General features: G+C 33.1%; 4 protein-coding genes across 5 annotated transcripts; 1 reads left to right on the top strand and 3 right to left on the bottom strand.

Annotated features, from left to right (window-relative positions):
• Positions 1-5,782: 5,782 nt before the first annotated feature.
• LOC9302776 (LOB domain-containing protein 37) lies at positions 5,783-7,018 on the bottom strand. The gene is made up of 2 exons (XM_021015561.1): positions 6,640-7,018; positions 5,783-6,544 (listed from the first exon to the last, which is right to left on the bottom strand). The coding sequence occupies exons 1-2, from the start codon at positions 6,821-6,823 to the stop codon at positions 5,994-5,996; spliced, it is 735 nt and encodes a 244-aa protein (XP_020871220.1). The 5' UTR covers positions 6,824-7,018; the 3' UTR covers positions 5,783-5,993.
• Positions 7,019-11,707: 4,689 nt separating this feature from the next.
• Positions 11,708-13,788, top strand: LOC9301077 (probable N-acetyltransferase HLS1). Its single transcript, XM_002866657.2, has 3 exons — positions 11,708-12,348; positions 12,434-12,594; positions 12,788-13,788. Exons 1-3 carry the CDS (start codon positions 12,184-12,186, stop codon positions 13,626-13,628), a joined length of 1,167 nt encoding a protein of 388 aa, XP_002866703.1. The 5' UTR covers positions 11,708-12,183; the 3' UTR covers positions 13,629-13,788.
• Positions 13,789-15,523: 1,735 nt separating this feature from the next.
• Positions 15,524-19,170, bottom strand: LOC110231108 (BTB/POZ domain-containing protein NPY3). Of its 2 annotated transcripts, none has more exons than XM_021035968.1 (5): positions 18,540-19,170; positions 17,617-17,745; positions 17,468-17,537; positions 16,226-17,374; positions 15,524-16,155 (listed from the first exon to the last, which is right to left on the bottom strand). In XM_021035968.1, exons 2-5 carry the CDS (start codon positions 17,676-17,678, stop codon positions 15,691-15,693), a joined length of 1,746 nt encoding a protein of 581 aa, XP_020891627.1. In that variant the 5' UTR covers positions 17,679-17,745; positions 18,540-19,170; the 3' UTR covers positions 15,524-15,690. The 2 variants fall into 2 exon arrangements, with proteins under 2 accessions (XP_020891627.1, XP_020891630.1); XM_021035971.1 differs by having other exon boundaries at positions 18,545-19,170.
• Positions 19,171-23,022: 3,852 nt separating this feature from the next.
• LOC9301076 (zinc finger protein AZF1) lies at positions 23,023-24,351 on the bottom strand. Its single transcript, XM_021013722.1, has one exon. The coding sequence runs from the start codon at positions 24,052-24,054 to the stop codon at positions 23,314-23,316; it is 741 nt and encodes a 246-aa protein (XP_020869381.1). The 5' UTR covers positions 24,055-24,351; the 3' UTR covers positions 23,023-23,313.
• Between the last annotated feature and the right edge of the window lie 831 nt (positions 24,352-25,182).

Genomic DNA, 25,182 nt, shown 5'->3' with positions numbered 1-25,182 from the left:
CAGAGTCTCTGGTAGCTTGGCCAGTCCTTTGAGAATTCTTCATGCTTGCAAGAACAGAGTGCACAAAAAAGCAATAGAGCAAAAGAGTAAAAGCCACAAGAGTTGATAGAACAACCGTTGAAAGAAGGTGAGAGAGAAGCAAAGCGCAGAAAAAGAGTATTTGTAAACGAAGAAGAGTTGGAAAGAGTGAAGGGGTTAACGAAGAACCCAGAGGATTTGTTTGGAAAGAAGGAACACCATCGCATTATACAAAGGACTCTTTGAAAATTGCTTGAATTGGAAAGAAAAAGTGGGTGAGATCTAAACAGATTTGAAATCATTTCTGTTTTTGGCTTCCTCGGGCTCCGGGTCAGGGAGAGAAAAAGAGAGAAGCATCTTTTTTTCTTCTTCTTCTTCTTCTATTCTCATGAACCCTTTTTTTTTTTAGACAACTTTGTTTTGTTTTTTTGGGTAGGAGGGCAGTGTTTCTCTAATTTAAATATCTTGAAACCAAAGATTTTCTAATTTGCTGTGGAAATGGTTACCACGCCCTGTGGCTATATATTGCTTGTATAAGACAAAATTATGAGGAAATATCCGACCAAAGATATATGATTAGGTGGGCACATCAAATCCAATGTTGGGGGAGGATTCCTTAGCCTTGAGATAACAGGGACTAGAGGACATCTATAGTAGGGTTTGGTGTCGTTTTATTAACCGATGTTGAATTAGAACCAGGACAAATACAACATTGTCGACCATAAGAGTTGATATGTCATCATATATGATCAGCTAAATTCGTTGGGTACTTTTGATTAGACAAGATATTTATTGTTAATCACTCTAATCCTTGTCGTATTCACGTGCTTGATTAGATCTTGAGTGGGCCACTCACATTTATAATAAGAACTCTATATGCCAGGACGGGTGTGAAAAGACAATTCGTTTCGTGCTCTGTGCGTTTTGGCAAGTACTATTCAGATCGGCCCCTTACCACAAGTAGATGAAGGCTTCATCATGAAGCAATGGTCTTGGCTCCAATTTCAAGGAGTAAACTAGAAAGAAATTCTATAGATACGTCATACGTTCATATTAGAAAATTAATGATTAAAATGAGTTCAAAGTTCAAACAAACATTTCGAGTTCAAAACAAAAAAAAGTTCAAACAAACATTTTTTTTTTAAGATATAATTTACAATATTTTTAACATGCTATTTTTTCTTTTTCGTGGGCACTTTGTAGATCAGTAAAAGAAAGACATTAAAATTTGTTAATACAAAAATTATTATATCGCTCGATTGTGTATTTTTTGGCTGCTGGGCTTGACAGGAATATTAATGGGCTCAAAAAATTCATTGGACAACAAAATTTTAATGCCATTAATGGGCCATAAGGAATTGGGCTCCAATGGACAATGGACAGCCAGTACAAAAAGAATTAACGTAAAACATAGGGTATGAACAATGAACGAAGTTACCACCGAAATAGATTCTTGTAGGCCTGGGCAAATAAACCGAACCGAATGTACCTACAGAAACCGCAGCAAAATAAACCGAACCGAACCTAACCGAAAATTTGAAAATAACCGAATGGATACTAAATTCTATAACCGAAATAACCGTAACCGAATCGGTACCAAACCGAAATATTTCGGGTAACCGAAATACCCGAAATACAATTATATTTTCAAAATAATTAGTTATTTATAGACCAAATAATCAAAAATACTTGAAAAATATATAAAAAATAGTAAAAATACTCGAAAATAACCGAAATATATCCAAAAATATCCGAAAATACTCAAAAATAACCGAAATATCTGAAAATATCCTAAGCAAAATAACCGAATGGATACTAAATTTTAAAACCGAAAGAATCGGAACCAAACCGAAACCGAACCGAAATTTCACAATATCCGAATGGATACTAAATTTTGAAACCGAAAGAACCGAAATTGAATAGACCTAACCGATAACCGAACGGTTAACCGAAAGTCCAGGCCTAGATTCTTAATGACGTGGGCCCATTTTTATATCCTTTGTTACATTAATATATAACTTAGAGTGTGAATTATTTTATAAAAGTTATTCATTGTACTTAGCTACATATACACGTAACGTACGTATATATTGAGTAATTTCAAGTTATATGTGTGTAAAGATTAGTCAAAGTTGTCAATTTCATTGTAGGTCCAAAGATGCCAAGTCTGGATATAAGTTCCGGCGATGCGGGAAACAGTCACGTGAAGATCACGTGTTCGAACACTGACCGGTCCTTATCTCGATCGCTCTCAAATCTCCGTTGGTCCCAAGTCCCCAGATTCTTTACGCCTCCCATCTTTTGATTTACCAAATTACCCCCGACATAATCGAACATTCTCTATCCTCTTGAATAATATGTGAAATTAATAGCGTTTTGGTCATGCAAGTGAATGACTATTCTTTTCTGTAATTTAGTACTCCCTCTATTTCATTTTATAGGATATTTTTGAGTTTTTAGTTTATTTTAAAATATAGTATATTTACAATTTTCTATGTAATTTTTAAATGACTTTAAATTCATTTAATATTTTATCATTATTTATATTATGGAATTTTTTATATCATTGGTTGAATTTTATTAATTAAATATTAAATAATAATTTTTAAAAGTAAAAATTATTTTTTTTTAAATATGTTATATGTGCTTTTAGCCAAAAAATCATTTATTTTGAAACAGAAGAAGTAAAAAACATGTATGTTTTTGTTTGATAATTACGTAACCTAAATTTAATTTTTTTTTCGTTTTTGTATTTGCCCAAATGTACAATAATTGGTATATACCGACAAAAAATCATTGAACAACACACTCTGAAGTCAATGGAATTATAAACCTTAAAAACGTATATTAATTACTTTAAATCAGATCCGACATGTCTGGAAGGAATCAATAAACAAAGGAGTAGATTAATTTATTTTCTCTTAATTAAAAAAAAAATAGCTGTAGTGGATGACGTATTAATGTAACCAAATACAAAGTGCGTGGATTAGGAGATGAAAAAGAGTTTAGGGGATACGACCAATAAAATTGTTGAAGGGGCAAATGTCTCTTGGACTCTCCCACGACGAAGGATCGTTTATTTGTAAAAAACCTTTATTAATTTTTGCCTGTTCATTATTGGCAAAAACACACACTAGTGACGTGGCTTTTGTCTTTAGAACCCATCTTACGTCATATCTTATCAAATCTCTCAACGATTAAATTACTTACAATTTATATAAACACGTTAAAACGATAAACCAAATCATGTATATCGCTCTTAGTTTTAAGTAAAGAATTAGTTTTCCATTCCGATAAATTGTAAAATCGGGTTGAGTTTCGTTCTCTCATAACAATTTTCTTTTTTAAAAAAATAGTCAGTCACTATGAATTATGATAAAGTTGATACTAACATTTTGATAGAAACATTTTAGAATATAATAGATCATTTCATTGATGCAAATGGATAAAGCTAAATAATATTAAGTCAGCAAGTGGGCTCAGAGACGTAAGGTGAAGGACAAAAGACTTAATGGGCCCTACGAGGGTCCAATTACAACTACGGCTTTTTACATCCAGCACGAGTCATCATCCTTCCTATCCGTTTCTTTAAACATTATTGACTTTAATTTCTATCAAAGTTTTTATATATCTAAAATTTCTTACTCTTGCGACAAGTCGTTGATGATATCATCTTTGGATATAAGTCAGGTAAAACTAGAAAGAAGAATAACTTTCAGTTTTTTTATTAATGTAAGTTTTTGATAAAAATATATGTTAGCATCATATCCACATGTATCACATAATGCATATTGTTTATAATAAATAAATTTTATCTTAAAGCATTAAACATTAAACATAAAGAAGACAATATCCCATGTAAAAAGGATTTTGTCAAAAGCAGACACGGTTGTTTTTAAAACTGTCTTCTTTCAAAAATTAGGTGGAACTAATTTTTAGTTAATTAGTATGAGTGGAACGGACGGAGCAGATTGAAAGATGGAAGATGACGTGGGACCATCGATCACGTTCCCAAGATCGGTGGAGATAAAATCCTCATATCAGGGAAGATAGAGAAGATAATTTATCAAGAAACCATATCATAAAATGCCAAAATATAATGCTACCAATTACAAAAAAAGAAAAGAGGAAATTAATGAAACAGGATGAACAAAGCCTAACGATTCCTCAAAAAATCTTGCTGAAAAAAAAAATGGTGTATTCATATTAATTGACCTCTAATTTTTATATATGAATTCTGGTAATCTTAAAATAATTAAATGTGAGTACTGAGTAGTGGAAGCTAGATAGAGCCTGTGATGGAAAAAAAAAAAAAACAAGTAAAATTAAAAATTAGAAAAGAAGTCAGAGGAAAGGAAGATAGCTGACGTGGACCACTGCCTTTTGCTTGCCATTGGATGGTTGGCAGAAGAATAATTGTAGGTCCCTTGTAATAATATCTTTATGATGTATAAAAAAACATTATCATAAAACGCCAAATTACCTCATAAGAACCGAGCTATTACTTATAATAACTTGCGTTATTTTCCGCCAACTTACATTTGTTATTTGCATAATGAATAAGATTTTCTATGAACAAAAATTATATATAAAAATATACCAAAAACCTCGCGGATGCAAATCTTGAAACTTAAAGAGTCATTGGGGTTTAAATCCTAATTTTGCCATTCTGTGATACAAACAAATTGGGAAACAAAAAGAACAAGTATTAAGATGCAACTTGCGTATTTACCGAACAATTAGTAAAAGAATCACAAACAAAAGAACCTCAGAAATAATACTTAACAAACAACACGTAATGAAAATCAAAAAAAAAAAAAAAAAAAAAAACACGTAATGAAAATCAAGAAAAGCAACGATATGATCATACGAGGGTACGTTATTGTTGAAAAATGGATTATTTAGTGAATAGTGATTGTTTTTAGCATACAATCTAAAGATAATTCGATTGATGTTTTCACATTGTGGCTATTTGATCAAATGGCCTCGTCCTATTAAATTGGAGAGTCATCATCGATCCAAAATCATGGGATTGATTATTAAAACAAAAATAGCCGTTTCCAAAGTTTTAAATATTATTGATAAAAAGAAGATATATGTGAAGAAAAAGGAGAGTGTGGTTTAGGGTATTCCATGGGTGAAAATTGGCTCTTTGCGTCGTCCAAAAGCCGCCTCTATAACAAAAGGGCTCTCTGTGTCATGTGTGCCTCCTCTCCTCTCCAACCATTTGGTCCAACCACATGCTTAGATATTATATATCCACTTTGTTGTTATTATTATTATTATGCACATATTCAAAATATATTATTTATGTACGGTCCAGCTATTTCAATAGTTTCGATCTTTAATTTTCCATACTTTTACTCTATTCAATGTGGTAGGACTTTGGAGTAGTCCATTATACTGGTTGGGAGTTTATGTAAAATTCTTTATATATTATAAGAAATCTTCTTTTAATTTTTTATTGAAGTTTCGAAAGGCTGAGTAAGTATCCAACGAAATGAAACATGGGATTTGCATATCCATCAACACATGTCAGCCAGTAAATATTTTACTACCAAAAACTGAAATATATTGGACGTGAAGAATCGATATATCCGTGTTTTTAGATGTGTAATTATTTCGAGTTTTTCTATACAAATCCAAACAAAACGTTCAACATAGCCGAATCAGCTTATTTTTTGAAGCCCGGTAACTCTTCCTCAGCAAGGCTTGTGTAGAATAGCGGAAAGTAATTAGAACACATTGTTACTGGATTATGAAGGAAAACTAAAGACAAATTAACATCATAGAAATTTTCACTCGATAAAGTTTTACATTGGTTAATGGGGGACTCTAAACCGAGAGAACAAAACGACGTAGTTGCTAATTCGCCGGTCCAATACTTTTTATCCACGGGAAAAAAGAGAAGAAAATGTGTAAAATTACATTTTAAACCCTAGACTAAGTCTGAGAAAAACCGACGCCGTTTTGCATTAAACAAAAAGGTTAAGCAACTTGCTCGTTTCTCCTCCTCCGTTCCCGTACACATCACCTTTGTCACAAAACGCCGTCGTCGTCACGGAGTCCTCTGAGTTCATCGACGGAGTTAATGATCGCCGCCGTGTAGAAGAAGGCGTTGTTGTTTTAACGGGAAAATTAGGGATCAGAGATAGATCAAGCTCGGAAGATGGTTGTTGGTCTGATGCTAATCGCTTACGTTTCGTCGGAGAAGAAGAATCCATGGTAGATCTAGATCTAGAGCTTGAAAATCGAGAATGATGATAGATGTTACGACCGGTTGAATCATTTTGCTGAAGATTCAACATTTCAGTGCAGATCTCAGATGCTTCTTCAGATGTAGGCGAAGGAAAACCAGCGAATCCGCCGCCAAGCTCCGGGATCGGTCTTAAAGAACCGCCTCGAAGAACCGTTTCAACAGCCGCTTGACAGATATTCCAATTTCCAGTCCATAACATTCCGATTGCTCCGTTTACTGGATTCACAGTTCTTCCACAAGCTTCGTAGAGCAAAGACTGAAACAAAGCTGCACCAAAAAAAATCGTAAAAAGATGAGAAAACGAACGACGAAATCCAAAACCCGGTTAACAGATATGGTTTAGTAGAGTGAAAATCAATTACCAGGACGTTGAGATTCCGGTACGGCGGAGATAAAAGACATGAGACCAGCACGCCCGAAAAATTTAGCGACGAAGACGGTGGCGTGACCTTGAGCATCGGCGGTTTCAATCCATTGAATACATGGCCGGAGGATACAATTCTCGCTGCAACCTTTCCGGAGAACACGGCAACCATTGCAGCTCATTTTTTATTTCAGATTTAAATTTAAGTTATGTCCTCTGGTGTTTTGTGTTATTTTAGTTTTAAGTTTTTTCTCTCCTGAATGTTGCTGATGTCTGGGAGAAGAAAGAAGAAGATTTGATTTTGCTTTGGGAGCAAGAAAGTGATCTTTGCACAGAAAAAAAGAGAGATAGAGAGAGATTAAATGTTTTATGAAGAAGATAGAGAAGACCACATATATATATACACATTATTACATTTGTATTAAAATCCAAATTGGAATATTTTTTATATTTTTAATAATAGGAATAATAAAAATAATTAAGAGACATATCGAAAAGGAAGCGTATTGGTGCGTGACGCTCGACGCCGTAGAAGAATCTTGCACAAATTTTAAACAATAATAATTAATTACTCAGTTTTTATTCCACAAGAAAATAACTTAAAATTTATACATTTTTTATTTTAATTTTGTATTGTGAAGTGACCTTAGAGAGACAGAGAGTGGTAAAAGATTCCAAGATGATGGGTGCGAGCGGCTCCGTGTTTCCGCGAGAAGTTGTGTGTTTCTCTCAACCGTTAATTTTACATTTTTACTTGTAAAATTATAATCTCGAAAAGAAAAATATGCGTCGACATTATCCGCAGCTAGTAATTGATGAGTTGATGACAACTGTGAAGTGAAATTGGAGCTTTTTATTTGTCCAAAAGATACATGTTTACGGGTCATTTTCTCAACGGATTCCTAATCCTTTAATCATCCTACTTTATTTAGTAGTAAGTATATCAGGGTAATTAAGGGTAGTAATCGATTGATTTTGCAAAAGGACATCAATAATTGGTTCCATATTTGGTGAAAAAATCTATCTAATAGGCTTTTTATCTTTTCCCATGGAATGGTAATCATAACACCCATCTTTAATATGAAATTCAAAAGGTGGTCACATGCAATGCAATACAAGAGAGATATAGAGTTAAATATGTGTTTTTGCCCTCCTAATTTCCACTAATTACCTAGCTTGATTTTATTTCATGGACTCTAGACAATCGTGTATATATGAGAGTTTGAATAAGAACATTACAAAATCTAAAAAGGACAAAACTATGGGATAAAATTAAAATAATTAAGGGGACTAACCTCTATCTAAGTCGACCCCTGAAAGGAAGAAAGAAGCCATTGACCCTATAACATCCTTAAGAGACCTACCTATAGTTTAATAATTAATTTTGCAATATATAAGTCTTCTTCTTTTTGTCACTCTCCACACAGCTAAAGCGAGTCTTTGCATGCAACGATGTCATGGGTGACGCAATCAACGTTTTCTTTTTCCCACACACACTAATCATAGATTCATAGTTGGGATAAAACCAATTCCATGAAAACGTCGTCGTTTTACTCGGGGATATCATCTATCTCTATCCACTATAGCCTTAGGCCCGTTACCCTGTAATCAGAGTCCTCTTTGCTTAATAAAGACCACTTTTTAATGGGCCGATAGTTTTTCTTTATTCGTAGGGGGCCGAATTATATGATCTTTGTAGGGGTTATGTTTAAATGGGCCGTTCATTGTCTAAAATCTATATATCAATGAACGAATCGTTTTCAGATTAAACTTTTTATTGGTTAAGCAAAAAAAAAGATATAAACTTTTTAATGGGCCGTTCATCATCATTATATCTCCTTACAAACAATTATATTATTATTATTCATGACGACCAAAACTAATTTCATCATGTAAAACACCATAAAAGAAAAATCAAATCTAAAATAACTCTAAGTTGAGACACATATACCTATCTACAATAGATCCATGCTAGATTTAATCTCAATTTTAATACAAAATCCTTTAAAGCAGAAAATTTTAAATCAACATTTTTTAAGTGAAAGTAAAACATACATACATTTACCTCCTAAATTTTCCACTTGTCCGTTTTTCTAAGTTAGATAAACTAATGAACCGTACTCAGATACATGCATTTAAGTGGATTTTATCCTACAAAAAATGCTTATATTGATGTATGGCTGTATACGTGTTTGGACCAAGTTATTTAATTTCGATATTATATAGTATTAGGCTGCTTGACCCCTAAAATAAGGAAGAAATAAGATAAAAATAAAAATATGTTTGAGAAGTCAGTGATGTCATAAAGTCCAATACATCAGCATGTCTTTAGCAAATGACATTACATACGTAGCGTGATGTACAATTTTGCCATTTTAACTTTTTATATAACAATAAAAGGAAATACCCTAGAAGTTTAGAACTAGTCATGCCCATTTGATTATGATTATCTCTAATTAGGCATTTCTTAATCAATTTTCATTTCTTTTATGTGGAAAACAAACAAGAATATAAAGAACTTAACTAAACTCGTGAATATTCCAAAGTAATGTTCCAGGCAGTCGCACGACACACATATTTTTTATATGACATTTCATTGTTTTCGGTAATATCTATTTTAAACTATATATAGAAAACAATATGCGTCCGTATTTTAATCAATTATGTAGCGTACCATTAAAAAAATGTAAAGATATCCATTATTTGTTTCTATATTCGATCATCTATCTTGTTCTCTAGTATATTTTTTTATCGACGTCAGAAAAGAAGAAGAAGAAGATAATCCATTTATAATCCAGCATCTTCGTATAATGTTATCTTTCTTTTGTTCATTTTGAATATATCATAAATCTCGACATATCAGTTTTTTTTTTTGATATATCAGTTTAAGTAAAGCAAAATTTAATAACATGCCTAGTAGTAGTACAAAGGGTTAGTTTCTTTGTGTCCCGGGTTCAATCTTTTTTTGAAACGTCAGAAAAACATTCTTTAAATTGGAATTGAATAAACGCTGGCTCTGGAGACCGAGAGATGAATCAAATGTTCGGAACTTTCACGGTTCAACAAAAAAAATTAATAATATAAAGAGCAATTTTAAGATAAATCAATAAATAAGTTATGTACTGTAGTATCAAATTTAGTTAAATATCTTACTGAAATATAATTTTCGTTAGATTGTGAAAACTGAGAGTTAAAAAACATAGTTAGTTTTCATACTACAAAGACACCATATATATTCTTATTTTTTAACAATGTTTATGTGCCACTAAAAGTAATATTACTGGAAACTATAATTTTTAGTTTTTAATAATAACAATTGATTGGTAGTAAGAACCTGAGAAGAGAGATTAGAGAAGAAACTAGAGAGATACGAATCCAATCCAAAGAATATGAAAAAGTGAAGAGAATATTGTGGAAAAAGCAAGCCGTCTGATCACGTTCCTTATATTATGATTACCGCAGAAAGATGATTATTCCACTGCTAAGCTAAAGATTGCGAAGCACCTTCACATTTATCTAAATAATGAATTTAAAATGTAAAAGCTAGAAAGGTTATCGTTTTTATTCTAACTGGGTCCACGTCGAGAGCAAATCGACGGCCTTAGTTTCAGGAGAAATTTGCAGGACCACCACTCTCCTTATGCCATGTTGCAGATTCTTCTTCCGCATTGTTCATCGGACCTATCTCTTTTTAGTTTTTATTAACAAAATCCTTAACGATTTAGTAACCATAGCTTTTATTTTGAAGAAATATGATTATAATATATCCATATGGTTCTTAAAAATTCATTTCTTCTACCGTCATGGTAATGTGTGATTTAGTATATGTACTCAGCTCAAAAATGATAAAAGAAAATACAAACGCATTCATAAGCATGTGGACATCTTATTTAGTTATTTTGTGTGTGTATGCATATATACCCAATTATTAATACATCATAACTATAAAGTGGTCAAATATAAATGGTCATGTTTCCATATATGTTAATACTTAATTAGAAACTAGTTGAAGTGTCATATGTTCGTTGACTCTCTATTCTTCTATGTCGATGGATACAATTAGCATCATCGTTTACACGCAAGTTTTTCCGGAATATGAATTTGTCAAATTGATAACTTTTGTTGTTTATTTAAGAGTATATAAATTTACTTTCTGGTTAACTCAGATTTAGTAATTTCATATTCTAGTTTAGTTTATTGGTTAGGGTTGTACTTAAGGAACTTTATCTTTTACATTTACACTAAGTGCACAAAACTAGCTATACTCATATTTTTCTCTGGTGCTGTTTCAAGTCAAGAATTTGAATTGTTTTGGTCATGATCATGAAACACATGTGTTGCGTAAAAGACCACAAACCATTGTGGTGTGATATGTGAAAATAGAGTATGATTGTGAATAAAGATAAGAAATACTTCGAAAGAGAAAGGGATCGATACCGTGGTGATGACAGTGATGATAATGTGTAATCATTATGACATCAATTACAAAATATATATGATATACCTGCAATACTTCTCATTGAGCTCTACAATCTACATTTTTATAAATTCAGCAAATGATATAGGCATATAGCTGACTCTATATATATTATAGATAAACAAGATTTAAAGCAAATCAAAAGGGATCGTAGTTAATCCTAAACCCACCACGTTTCTCCGCCGCCATTTCAGCTTTTTCTGTGTGCTTCGATCGACTTTTTCTTACATATTTTTTTTATTTAGTGGTTCGTATTGTAAAAGATTTCTGTGTACTTAAATTCCCAATCGCGCCTTTCTGTCTGTGTTCTTCATTTGTAAAAGATTTCGATCGGATTAATCAATAATCCGTAGCATAATTGGTTGAGGGCAGTTGAAAAAATGGATAAAAAATTGAACTAAAAATGTTATGTAAATTTCTTATCAAAAAAAATGTCATGTCAATTATTCACGATAATGAATATACGATGCGAAGAAAAGTATGAATTGGTATATATATACACATGTATACATATATGTTTTTATTTTGTGTAATGTGTGTATATAATATAATATACTTAGTTTTATTTAAAGTTTGGGATGTAACGCAGTCGCAGTGCCAAGAACTATAAAATACGATAGAAGTTAGAATCGTGGGTTATATTAGTTTTTGTATCCGTTCATATTTTATATTTGAGCCGTGATATTCCCGGAAAATATAGCTATACACGAATCCTAGCTAACCCGATCATCGATATAGAATATAACCAGATATGCGAATTAAATAACACAAGGAAATTAAGAAGAATCGACAGAGCTCCAAAGAAAGAGCACTAACCACAACATTTAATTTTTTTATAAATATATACAGAGAGAGATAGTGATGATTAAATAAAACGCTAATCATATAATCTAACTAGGGAGAACAAAGCAACATACTAACTATAAATAGACTAATGGCTAGACCCACTTTGTGAAAGAGAACGATTGCTATATTTGCAAGAAGGAAAAAAGCTTTTAGGTTTTGATTTCTTTGTTATCCGTAAGGTTTTATACTTATACTTAAGTTTAGCTAAAACTAAAAGACATGGGGAAAGGATTCAAAGTAGTTGTGGTGAGAGAGTATGATCCAAAGAGAGACTTGACGAGTGTGAAAGAGCTCGAGGAAAGTTGTGAAGTCGGATCTTTATTAGTGGATCTCATGGGTGACCCGCTTGCCCGGATCCGACAATCTCCTTCTTTCCACATGCTGGTACGTATGTGACAATTTATACGTTTATGTCTCAAATGATTTTGATGCGTTCTATTGCTAAGTTTTTGTGCAATGCATGTGACAGGTGGCAGAGATCGGTAACGAGATAGTTGGGATGATCAGAGGAACGATCAAGATGGTGACACGTGGTGGAAATGCATTACGTCAAGCAGGCGGCGTTTTGCCGGAAATAAGCACCACCAAACTTGCCTTCGTCTCCGGCCTTAGAGTCTCTCCGTTTTACAGGTTCGTGTTGTAGATAGTATTTTTCCAATATTAATCAACTATAACAACAACAAAAAATAAAGAATTAGTACAATATCACTTCTATTTTAAAAAAATGTATGATGGTTACAACATAAATTATACTATTTTGATGATACATAACGCCTAACGGAAAAAGGAAGTTTCTAACTAATCAAATTAAGAAATATTTTAGGAGGATGGGAATTGGACTGAAATTGGTGCAAAGACTCGAAGAGTGGTTTCTACGAAACGGCGCCGTTTATTCTTACGTGCAAACCGAAAACGACAACACAGCTTCGGTCAAACTCTTCACCGAGAAAAGTGGTTACTCCAAATTCCGTACACCAACTTTCCTGGTCAACCCGGTCTTCAACCACCGAGTCACCGTCTCTCGCCGAGTCAAAATCATCAAACTCACTCCCTACGACGCCGAGTCACTCTACCGCAGCCGATTCTCCTTCACCGAGTTTTTCCCTTCAGACATCAACTCAATCCTCACAAACAAACTCTCCCTCGGCACTTATTTGGCCGTGCCACGTGGCGAAGACCATGTTTCCGGTTCCTTACCCGACCAGACCGGGTCATGGGCCGTTATAAGTATCTGGAACAGTAAAGATGTGTATAGACTACAAGTCAAAGGAGCGTCGCGTCTTAAACGCACATTAGCAAAGATAACGCGCGTTTTCGACGGAGCGTTTCCGTTTTTGAAAATCCCGTCGTTTCCTAATCTTTTCAAGTCGTTCGCGATGCATTTCATGTACGGTATCGGCGGCGAAGGGCCACGAGCGGCGGAGATGGTGGAGGCGCTTTGCTCACACGCGCATAACTTAGCTAGAAAAAGCGGTTGCGCCGTCGTGGCTGCTGAGGTGGCGAGCTGTGAGCCGCTTAGTGTTGGGATTCCTCATTGGAAAGTGCTCTCGCCTGAGGATTTGTGGTGTTTGAAACGTCTCCGAGACGACGGTGACGATGACGGCGTAGATTGGACTAAGTCACCACCTGGATTGTCTATTTTCGTTGACCCTAGAGAAATATAGTAATGTAACAACCAAACACAAAAACAAAAATAGAAAACCTTATATTAAACCAGAGTGTTATACTAAATTACACTTTTTTAACTATATATGTAGTTTCATACTGAATAAATTGTAAATAATTTGGATTACAAGCACAAGCTAGCAAAACATATGTAACCAATTATGTTTGTACAGTGTGAACTTGAATTATATCGTTTGTATATATTAACGTATACCGGATTGTTGTTGTACGAGTAGATTGTTCTTAGATTTGTTATGTTTAGCATTAGCCACTTCACTGTTTTTTGGTCAACTTGTAATTTCCCTAATTTCTATGTATTTTTCATTTAAAAGCAGTTGTACAAAGCTAAGTAGTTGGTGATAATTGAATAAATCTCCATTTGTGGAATACGAGAATGTAAATCTTCCGGCTCTTAGCTTACTCTTAGGTTTTAATTTGATTTAAATTAAATGGGAAATGATGAATAATGTTAAGAGTTGTTTCTTAGTTAAAGAGACAAAACTCATGTTAAGAGGCGTCCACGTGGCAGTGTCTGACTGGTTGCTCGTAAATCTGGGCATTCGGTTAATCTTTCGGTTTCGGTTCGGTTGCGTTCGGTTTCGGTTAGTACATATATTATGATTATTAAAGTATTTGATTGTTTTGATTCTAAAATAATTAATATTTTGAATTTATAATTATAATTTTGGGTATTATTTTTAGATATCTTCTAGGTTTTTGGATATTTCGGTTAACCGTTTGATAATCGGTTCGCTTTGGTTCGGTTTCGATTAGTTTGGATATATTATTTTACTAACTATTCAGTTATTTTAAAAACTTCGATTTGGATACGGTTCGGTTCACCAAATCGGCGAGCACATAAGGACAAAATATTATAGAAATCAAGTTTAAAACTATTGTGCTTTATGTTATTTAAGTTATAAATTGTATTTCATGTATGTTTTAATTTTTTTAATTTGCAACAATTATTAAATTTTCTATAATTATAAATTTTATTTTTATATTAATATTTTTTTTCTAAGAACCACATGTTAAGATCCTACCATTAAAGACACATAAAATCTTAACCTAAAAATACAATCTCTTAACTATAACTTTTACAAATTTATTACTTAAATATTTCTAAGATCTATTATTAAGATCTCATTGATAATCATCCTCTTAAGGCCTTAGCAAAGGAAGTCAAAACCAAAGTCTTGTTTTTTTTTTTTTTTTTTTTTGATAATTCAGGTATCCGGGTCGAAGCCCGACTAGCACCAAGGCTTGATGCCGGTTTTCTTTCGGACCGTCTGAGCCAAACGCTTAGTGTGTTTTTTGGAGGCCCGATGAGCTAGATGAAAACCTCGGTGGCCAACGGGAATCGAACTGCGGGCACCATATTAGGATTACTCCTTCAAGTACCAGTAGCCCAATCCACGTTGGTTGGTTTTATTTTTTGTTTATATAGTTCATTCTTTTTCTAATAGAGGATTTGTTTTCTTTTTGGTCAACGAGGAAAAGGGCAATGCAATGAATCCCAAATAAATAGATAATCAAAGTAAATAGATTATTAAAATGGTCCAAACGTAACCTTTTGAAAGTATATAATAAATTTAGATGACGTAGAACAAAGAAGCTCATGGAAAATCAATCGACTTTTTTTTTTTTTTTCGTCAAGAAAATCAATCGACTTTGTTTATAGTTTTGATGGTCAATTCTGCCGGCTTAAACCTTTTATTTTTCAAAATATATTATTTTCTTGCAAATTGCTAGTATTATTATTATCACAAAGAAGAAGAACAGGTTCGATCAATAGATATGAAGTTTGCAAGTAATCTTCAAAAGATTTTCTTGACATTCTTGTTTACTTTTTAGTCAAAAAGAAAACTTAAAAAAGGTAACATCAGTAGAATTCTTGACAAAACTAAAAGGCAACATTAGAATTTGGATTTCTCAAAATTGTAACGGTTACATAACCAATGACTTTGGGTTGTAATAACCAAAACAAAAACCCAACTTTGATCTAAAGCAAAGTTAGCTTAAAGAAAAGCCCTAATTTAGAAAAGCCCAATTTGTCTAAAGTCAAGACGATGATCTTCTCCGGCGAGTCGACGGCGTCGATTTATCACCGACGGTAGTGACTGAGCCAGGACTTTCAGATGTATCCGAGCTACTAACATCTCCAACACCATCTTTATCTTTACCTGTCCAAAGCTTCGAGAAAATTCGAGACATTACAACTCCTTTAGCTTTACTCTTCTCAGAACTACTCGTCTTGTCTCTCGTCGTCTCCTCCGTGGCCGTGACTGAGTCACACTCTTCTTCCGTCGTTGTCCTCGAGCTCCCGTGAGAGCCACTCGGTGGAAGAGAAGGTTTCGTGGTGGGACAAGTCGCACGAACTTGCTCGAAGAAGAGGATCTGCACAACGACTCGTAATGGTAACCTCTCGTTTTGCACGGCGTGAGCACAAGCCTCCGGCGATAATTTCCGGCAATCCATTAATCGACATAGAGATTTCTTCTCGCTCTTTGTTATTCCTGGATGTTGCTGTAAAATCAAAGATCAAAACTTTAGTTTCCAATGACACAAATCTGATGCATTTGTGAGCGGACATTACCTTCAAGAACATGTCAATGGCACGATAAACACCATCGTGTGATGATCTTGGGAAATTCGAAACTTTTTCTGCTACTGTGATGAACTTTAAAGGAGACAAATTGGGTTCGATTCTGGAGATTTCAGCTAAGTATCCATCGATTAACTTGGCGACATTTCCTTTTGAACTGTCTGAAACAAACCCATTCCCTTCGTCTGAACAATCAAGCTCGTCCCTTCTCTGTGTCTGTGTAAGAAACTCATCTATTAAGGTTTCAACAATGTCAATGTCATAGACTGTTTCACCTCCCTCTGGAGCTCTGATCAAGAGATCAGCTACATTTGCTTCCTCTAGCTTCTCTCCGATTCTTCTACTTAACTCTTTCCTCTCTTCTTCTCCACATTCCAAAGAAACAGAACATTTCAATAGCTTGATCAAGAATCCACAAGAAACACTCTGTTTCTCACTAGTCAACATCGAAACCAATGTCTCCAACAAAGATCTTTCTTCCATCACATCTTCATCATCATTATCATCGTTTTGGATCATGAAACAAGGAATTCTCTTCGCTGCATATACCTCGAGAGCTTCTCCGATAACCTCAGGCAAAACCCCGCCTTTTCGTCTGATAGTCGAAATCACTCTTTTGAATAAATCAATACTAAGCTCGGCGAGATCCTCGATCCACCAGTCTCTTGGTACACCATTGTTGTTAATCTCAGGCGGAATAAGCTTTCTTCGGTTATACGTATAAGACCAATCTACTCTTGCTGGATCAATAGCAGCTTTCAAAGCGATTGACTCCAGACACCGTACATCGATTTTCACATCTTCGGACCATGGATAAAATGATCTTGTCGTCTGGAGAACTATGATGGAGTCTTTCCAGCTTCTTAAAACACTCGAGTTCAAGAAAACCTCGATCTTGTAAACAAGATTCCCGCTTTCAATCGATTCATACATCTCGAGATACTCAGCAGCGCAACGCACAGCTACAACATTGTATGCGTTGAGAGTCACAGTCATTCCGTAACAGAATTTCGCGCATATCTCAAACGCTGGAGGCCCTCCCGGGATATCGGGAATGCGGATTTCATCATCAGATTGTTCATCGGTCGTGGTTGTGGCGATCAACTTCTGAAGACGAGCACTCTTGGACAGAAGAGGGAACTGTTTTATACCCAAAAACATCACTAGATTAGTAGCTAAGACCAAAATTGTTAGTTCTTGATTTCTGAAAACTTATTAGTTCTTGAATATTACCTTATGAAGATAGAATTTCACGTCTCCAACATTTACAACTACATCAGTCGCTAACTCCGTTGCTACATATCTATAAACAGCCACAAAAAGTAAGAAGATTCTGAAGCAAAAAAACAATGATAATACTAAAATCTTGAAGACATTTTTACCTTATGCAATCTTCATCAGACTGAAACGAATCCGGTTTGGACCCAAGTTTCATAAACTTCATTTCTCACAAATAAACAAACCAGAAATAGATTTTTGTTCTGCTCTCTTCTTCTCTTAACTTGGAATCTCTGAAATAGTTTTTGTCACGACAAGAGCATTAGTGATTCAAAATCTGAGATCCTTATTGGATGCCAAAGGGATCAAGAGTAAAGTATAATCGAGCAGAGTATTGTTGAAGCATAAGCTGAGAAACATTTTATATATGTTAGACTTTTAGACTTAAACTAAAAGAGAAGAAACCTATTTTGCTTCTTCAGTACTGATAATAACCTTAAGAGAGATTAAAGGAAAACATGAAAGTGCAAAAACAAAAGAGAGATGCTCCACTTGCTCGACACGTTGCATTCTTTATTATCAAACAATTCTCTGTTTCTTTAATGTTCTGTTTCTTTAACGAATCTTTTCAGGTTCAGAAAGCATCAAAGGAAGAAGAAACAAAAACCCAGAACCCTAGAAAAAAGTGCGAATATCAATAAGAATAAAGCTGTTCTTGGTTTGTGTTGAGGAACAAAAGCATTAAAGAGAAGAAACAATGAAGTAATCAGTGGAGAGTTGCTAAAAAAAGATTCTTTCATGTTAATTAACGAGATAAAACAATTATCCAAAACTATAGACTAATCTAATTAGAAAAATAATAATCAGATCGACCCATTTATAGAAAATCGAACAAAATTTTGGTCTTTAGACACCAAAACATGTGGTTAATAGTTTCAAATCTACAAAACTAAGAACTTTAAATGTGCCGAATTCACAACTTACACACAAACTCTAAAAAGGTGATTTTTAGAGTTTTTATTTCGATTTTTGACCTCAAAGCAGCAAATTTCAGAGTAAATGAGTTGGAATTAACGAAAAATCATACCTTACCTTTGGTGGAAAAAAAAGAAACCTTCTTTAGGACCAAGTCGATGAAATGAAACAAAGACAGAGGCAAAAAGTGTGGGCTATATTGCTGCTGCTGTGTTGTAGTAGACAGAGAGAGGAACAGAGAACTCCTATCTAATCCAAGAGTAATCCGACAAAACACAAAACAGCAATCCAACAAAAAAACCAAAGAAAGAAAGAAAGAGAAAAAACAGAGAGAATCAAAAGAAGATGAGCTGTTGTTTCTTCGTCTTCCTTCTCCCTTTAGTGCAAATCTGAAACTCTTCAGAATGTTCTGTCCCCTTTACCTCTCTCCTCTCTCTCTCTCTCCTCCCAATACCCCACTCTCTGAATCAGCACCACCGCCTCCACCACTCAACTTATATAACTTTATTAAATTATTAAGATCAAAGATAATAAAAAGAAAAGCTGTTGTTTGATAATAACCCAGGATTTGTCTCACTGTTTTCAATCGAATTCAGTGTGATGTGTTTTTTGCTTTTCTCTTGTGGTTGTGGATATAAATTGGAAGCAATGGTTTATAGCTTATTAAAAAGAGAGTACATATTAGCAAGTAGCAAAAGATTGTATGCGTATACATAAATTCAGTCACGCTAATATCTGACAAGTTAAACTGTGGTTTCCACATTCTGACTCTTTTCTTTTGTAAAAAAAAATGAATATTATCGCAAGAGAAAATAAATAGTTTTAGTGATTTGAGTCAATATTTTGAGTCAAGTCAGTCTTTTCGGTATGTTTGATGTTCCATCCACAAGGATTTGTGCCAATAGTTTGGTTTGATGGGTTGACCATTAAAACCCTTTTTTTTCTTTCTTTCTTGGAAGCGTTTACGGAAACAATTAATGAATTAATAATGAAAAATTTTCTTTTATCAGAAAAAGTAATGATTTTTTTATATTAGTTGTTGGTATTTTTATCAAGAGAATTTGCTATATCTTTTTTTTTTCTTCTTTGAAAAGTACTGTTATTTGCAATGTTTTTTTCTGCTACAAATTTATCGCGATGGAAGAATACAGTAAATGTTTGTACCTACCAAACAAAAAAAAAAACTATTTAAGTTCTTTTATTATGATTTATATATATTTTGGATAAATGATAGACCGATCAAACACAAGTGAACCCTTCTTTTGCCCTAGTGGACGAAAGGGGACCGCACGCAACATTCTTTTTCTTTTTTTTGTTAATAATTATGTATGTATTAGATTTTAACCCGCAGTACACCGCGGGGCTATATTTTCTTAAAAAAATCAAAATGTAATTTGTTTGATAGATTATTTTGATTGTTAATTTTAGGATTTCACCCGTGGTATACTATCTTTTATAAATATCAACCCAAACCCGTCCCATCATATTACCCGTCTCGTGAAATTAAACATCATTTAGTTATTTTCTTTTTAATAATACTTTTATTTAAAAGCTATATAATTCAAGTCAATTTAAAAATTTCTTTTAAATGGTTCCCATAAGATATATATACATATATATTAAATTTGTATAGAGTTGAAAAATATTAATATTACAAACTTTTTATATAATTTAAATATTATAAATATTTTTAAAAATATGCAATATATATTTTTGTTATTGAATAAGAGGATATTATGTGTAAGAAATGTAGAAAATAAGAGTTTAATATTTTTATTATGGAGTCGCAAGAAAAATCTTTTATTTCTATACATGTTATTCTTTTATTAATAATAAAAGAAAACAAATCCTTTAAATTAGATATTAACTAAAATAAACGCACCATAATTACTTATTAAGTAACAACCAATAAATTTCACCAAAAAATAGGTAACAACCAATAAATTCTAAACGCAGTAATTAAAGAATGAGATATTAAAAAAAATATCAAATAAGATATAAGAATCTTAAAATAATTGAATATCTAAATAATTTAATTGTTAGTGTCGATTTTAATGTCTTCATTAATGTGGATTTTTTTTTTTACAGAGAAATATTTTCTAAAGATTATCACATTAATGACTCAGAAAATTAAGGAAGATATGAATTTATGATTCTCGAAATCGTGTTGGTAATATCTTTAATTAATATTTTTCAAATTTAAATAATTAATGTCAATGGCATTCATCCGTAAATACATTCCAACTCCAGGATTTATTTGCTAAAAGTCATCCAAAAATGTATATATAGATTAAATTATATCTACTTTGTAAAAATAACAAGGAAATTTGTTTATAATATATTTCTTCTGCCTTTTAATTCTTTCTATAGACCCCAAACACTGAAATCCAAAAGGATCCAATGTCAATTTAATAATACGTTTAACTATAAACTATTCATACTAAAATTTTAATATGACTTTTGGCCACGTCACCTTCGGACTCATCCGCATGAATGTGCAATTCTTACATTTTATAATAAGACATAAAAATATGAATTAAACAACTTAAAAATTCTTATAAGGAATCTGACGGCCATCACCCTAAATTGTAAGGCTACGTAATTTGATAAAAGCTGTTTAATGTGATTAAAGAAAAAGATGAAATGTCTAACCCAAATGTCTAACCCAATAAAGAAAAAGATTAAACTTGACAAAACAAAACTAACAAATTTTAAGAGAAGTTTTTAAATTGTAGAACTAATGAAATAAGGAATTAAACTGAAAAAGGAAAACATAATAATTAGATTAAAACAAAAGGAGAAGCATAAAAAATTGAGGGTCACATGATTATGGAGAAAGATAAGCTAAGGTATCTTTACTTAAGAGTTTGGTCGGTTAGGAGAAAGCTGATACTATATGATTACTTTCAACGGTTTTGGTCAATGGACTTTAAACATTGAACATTACTACATTTCACATGTGCTTTGCGGATTTCTTCAACGTCCTATCGAATTTATATCAAGTCAAGAGTTTCTTCTCAATTTGTTAATATTTGTCACTGATAACTCTAATGACTTCGATCGTGTTTTTCTGTTATATTGGTTTATATTTGCTTTCTAAAAGATTGATGTGATCCCAGAAAATGATAGCATGAATGATCATAATATCCAATTTTTTTGCACGAACAACTATTACTAACATAGTCTAGCTAGCTAATAGGCATGAGTTGCTTAGTAATCAAATTAGTATTTGATACTTTCGTGGTAAAAAATATCGTTTAGTTTCTTATATATTATCGGTCCTGTATAATGACGTGAATTAAATTAGTAAAAACAAGATTAAATTGATATCGGAAGGGGCACATGGGAGAAGCAGATTCTCGTAGACAAACAAAATCGAATGCATGCATATATGCTGATTCACCTCAGTGTGTGGGTAACATGTTCGAATCATTACAGTCAAACTTCTTGTAGTTTTCAATTTTAATCCCTCTACAACAAGTTTACCTTATTTTATTTCTCGTTTATCATTAAAATATATAGTAAAACCTCCATAAATTTATACTCTATAAATTAATAACCTCTCTAAATTAATAACTTTTTTCAGTACCGAATTGGGACTAATGTAAAATATGATATAAATCGATAAATTAATAAGATAATAATTTTTTTGAAAATCTCATATAAACATATAGTCTCATATATATCATAAGTTAATAATTGTATTAACTTATCAATATATATATATATAAATTTATATATGTTATATATGAATTACTATTATATATATTTAAATTATTTTCTATAAAAAATTTGATGAAATATGACTCTATTATTCAAAAAAAGTTTGTGATGCTTTTTAAACTTAATAATTGTTTCGTAATTAGTGTTTAAAAGATATTGTTTATAAAGAAAATATTTATTTTTAGATGAGTTTTTTTAAAAAAAATTATAAAATTAGTAAAAACATTATTAATTTATAGTGGTTTTACTGTAAATTAACTATCGAAACATGCATTTCTGCTTTGCACTATTGGGCCATTAAAGAAAAAAACAGACTAACTAAATACATGGGCTTCTTAAGTTGGCTGAGTTCTCTCTCGTATCATCAAATGGGCCTATATTTGAATATTAAGATGGTATAGGGCCCAATTCGGGAAAACTTGATGTCGGTCCACTGCGTTTTAGACCCCCATCAAACCACTAGAACAAGGGTCTTCAACTTTAGTACAACGAGTCTACGACAACGATTTTAGATTTTGGATCGAAAACAAAAAGTTTAGATGGAAAGTCATTCATCTAACAAAAAATTCAAGTTGCACACTGGAAAATCATTTTGAACAAGTCAGAGTATTTTTAGTCGATCAAACGTATTATTAACTGAAAAATATGACAGACATGATATTGACTACTTATTTTTTGTAATAATTATATAGTTTTTTTTTTTTGTTAATTAATAATTATATAGTTTATGTGAAGGAACAGATCACTAGGAGCTGTGTGGAGTAACAGAATTCAAGTGGCTTTCCTTTGCTTGCGGAAGTAAATGAAGTATAGATTACGAAAAAAATATTTCTAAAAAATAATAATTCACGATTACAGAATGGTCCACTATATAATAACGTGTACGATCCAATAATCCATCTCTGCATTATTATTATTTTTATAAAAAAAAAATTTTAATATCCCAATTGTTTCCTCTAATCTATAAACAAATCCAACAACAAATTAACATTTCCTTTTTCAAAAAAAAATAATAATAATGCAAGTCCACTCCAATCATTTTCATTACAGACTCAGTCAAGCTCAAGCCGAAGCAACTGGAAAGAAACGACCGTTAAGCTTCACCGTCCACTAACCCTTCTTCTTAGCTCGGCAGTTGACTTTTCTCCCAAACTGAGTCAACGTTAAGAAATCGTCACTGAGACTTGATCAGCCGGTAAATTTAGGTCAAATCCACGGTGGCCACCAATAGCACTTTCTTCCGACGATCTCTCGTTATCCACATCGCTGACGTCACTACCAGCAACGACTTCTACGCTGTTGCTGCTACTTCCGTTACCGTTACCGTTACTGCCACCGTCATAGTGACACCGTTTGTGTCCACCTAAGGCTTGACCTGACGAAAACGACTTGAAACAGATCGAGCAAGTGTGAATCTTTCCATTTTGACTAACACCGTTACTAGTATTAACGGTAACGTTAATAACAACGGAACCGCTGTTACTGTGACTGTTATTTGATAGTTCTTGGTTACCGGAAGTGATACTGTTATTCGTCGGTTTCCGGTGACTCGTCTTGTGTCCACCTAAGGCTTGGTAAGACGAAAACGATTTTCCACAAACGGAACACTTGTAATCTCGGTGATCGGACGGTGAAGGACGTGACGGTAGAGGAGGAAGAGGAGGAGATTGTACGGCGGAGCCACGAGCAAGCATGAGGAGACAAAGAGCGAGATACTCTTCTTCAGAAGGAAGGTGATTCTTATTCGTTTCTTGATTCTGATGACCGTGATCAAAACGTTGACGTTTTGTTCGTTTTCTTTTAGCCCATTGCTCGAGATTCTCAGGCTCCATTTCTTCACGATACCGGAGAAGAGGACGATCGGTGGTGGTGGCTGTTGGAGAATTGAGAGTCTCAAGAGCCATATGGTTTTTAATTTTGAGATGTGATTTTGATGTATTTAAGAAGAAGAAAGAGTGAAGTGTGTGGTGTATTGTGAGCACGTCTTGTGTTTGTGTTTCTGAGAGTTAGTTTTGATTTATATATATATATATATATATATATATATATATATTTTTGTAAGAAATCTTTAGAATTGGGATTGAGAGTGGGAACGTGGGCTATGAGTGATCAAGTGGTGCTGCTCTTGCTTTCTTCAATCCATTAAATTCCTTTATTTTATATTGACATATAGATGTAATATGTTGTCATTAATTTTGGATTATTAATTAGGGTAACTATTTTACCAAGTCAATGCAGTGTTTTTAGTTAGAAAACTGCCAGACTTGTTCATAATATCTTCCAATTTTACGTTGAATTGAAAAAGATTACAATACTATACGTCACTAATCACTATATGTAGTTTATATACATTTTCGAGTTTATCCACTAAGCTACTTATGTCATATAACTGAATTTTTGTTATTGATCATTAGCTGCTAACTAACTATACTTTTTATTTTTTAGTTTGTCCTAATTAACCTTTTGTTTATTTCGTGCTTGTTCAATGGCTTATTTTATCCACTTGCATTTTCTTAAATTTCCCGATCAACTATGAATTACCCATTAGTTCCCACCAATTGATCGAGAACTCTTCGAAGGTTACTAGTTAAATAAATATCGAAAATTTGTATGACTTCCAAGTTGATTCTATATCACACTTTTCCCGGTAGGCACCCAAACTTTATATAATAATAATGCAACAAATTAAATAACGTTAATTAGGAATGTAAAAAACTAAAATTAGGAAGACAATTGTTCTTGAAATGGAGTGCCATATCTTCGGAGCTGTATTAAAATAAACAAAATAAAAGGAAGAAGAAGCTTTTGCCACTCTGGAATATAATCTTTTTCCCGATTTGTGATATGTGGTGGGATTGATTTATTGCTTATCTGGCATTCTCTCATTGGTTAAAGAAGGCTGGATTCTTCTGGTGGACCACGTGGCGTAATAAGAATGGTGAAACTTTTCGGTGGATAGTTAAAGTCGGTACGAGACTAAAGGGCTCAGGCTAACATGACGGTGACACTTCGTTGCACCACCGTCAACACCG

This window comes from Arabidopsis lyrata (assembly GCF_000004255.2).
Source record: "Arabidopsis lyrata subsp. lyrata unplaced genomic scaffold ARALYscaffold_8, whole genome shotgun sequence".
In the NCBI taxonomy this organism is placed as follows: Eukaryota; Viridiplantae; Streptophyta; class Magnoliopsida; order Brassicales; family Brassicaceae; genus Arabidopsis; species Arabidopsis lyrata.
The sequence above is the reverse complement of the archived record's forward strand: the minus strand, read 5'-3'. Positions and strand labels throughout refer to the sequence as shown.

Excerpts from the sequence above, each read along its gene's own strand:
- LOC9301076 (XM_021013722.1), bottom strand. The coding sequence starts at position 24,054 with ATGGCTCTTGAGACTCTCAATTCTCCAACAGCCACCACCACCGATCGT.
- LOC9302776 (XM_021015561.1), bottom strand. The coding sequence starts at position 6,823 with ATGAGCTGCAATGGTTGCCGTGTTCTCCGGAAAGGTTGCAGCGAGAAT. Across the intron at positions 6,545-6,639 it reads ACCGGAATCTCAACGTCCTG|CTTTGTTTCAGTCTTTGCTC; the intron begins GTAATTGATTTT and ends TTTTTGGTGCAG.
- LOC9301077 (XM_002866657.2), top strand. The coding sequence starts at position 12,184 with ATGGGGAAAGGATTCAAAGTAGTTGTGGTGAGAGAGTATGATCCAAAG. Across the intron at positions 12,349-12,433 it reads CTCCTTCTTTCCACATGCTG|GTGGCAGAGATCGGTAACGA; the intron begins GTACGTATGTGA and ends TGCATGTGACAG. Across the intron at positions 12,595-12,787 it reads AGAGTCTCTCCGTTTTACAG|GAGGATGGGAATTGGACTGA; the intron begins GTTCGTGTTGTA and ends GAAATATTTTAG.
- LOC110231108 (XM_021035968.1), bottom strand. The coding sequence starts at position 17,678 with ATGAAGTTTATGAAACTTGGGTCCAAACCGGATTCGTTTCAGTCTGAT. Across the intron at positions 17,538-17,616 it reads TCTGATGAAGATTGCATAAG|ATATGTAGCAACGGAGTTAG; the intron begins GTAAAAATGTCT and ends GGCTGTTTATAG. Across the intron at positions 16,156-16,225 it reads CCATTGACATGTTCTTGAAG|CAACATCCAGGAATAACAAA; the intron begins GTAATGTCCGCT and ends TTGATTTTACAG.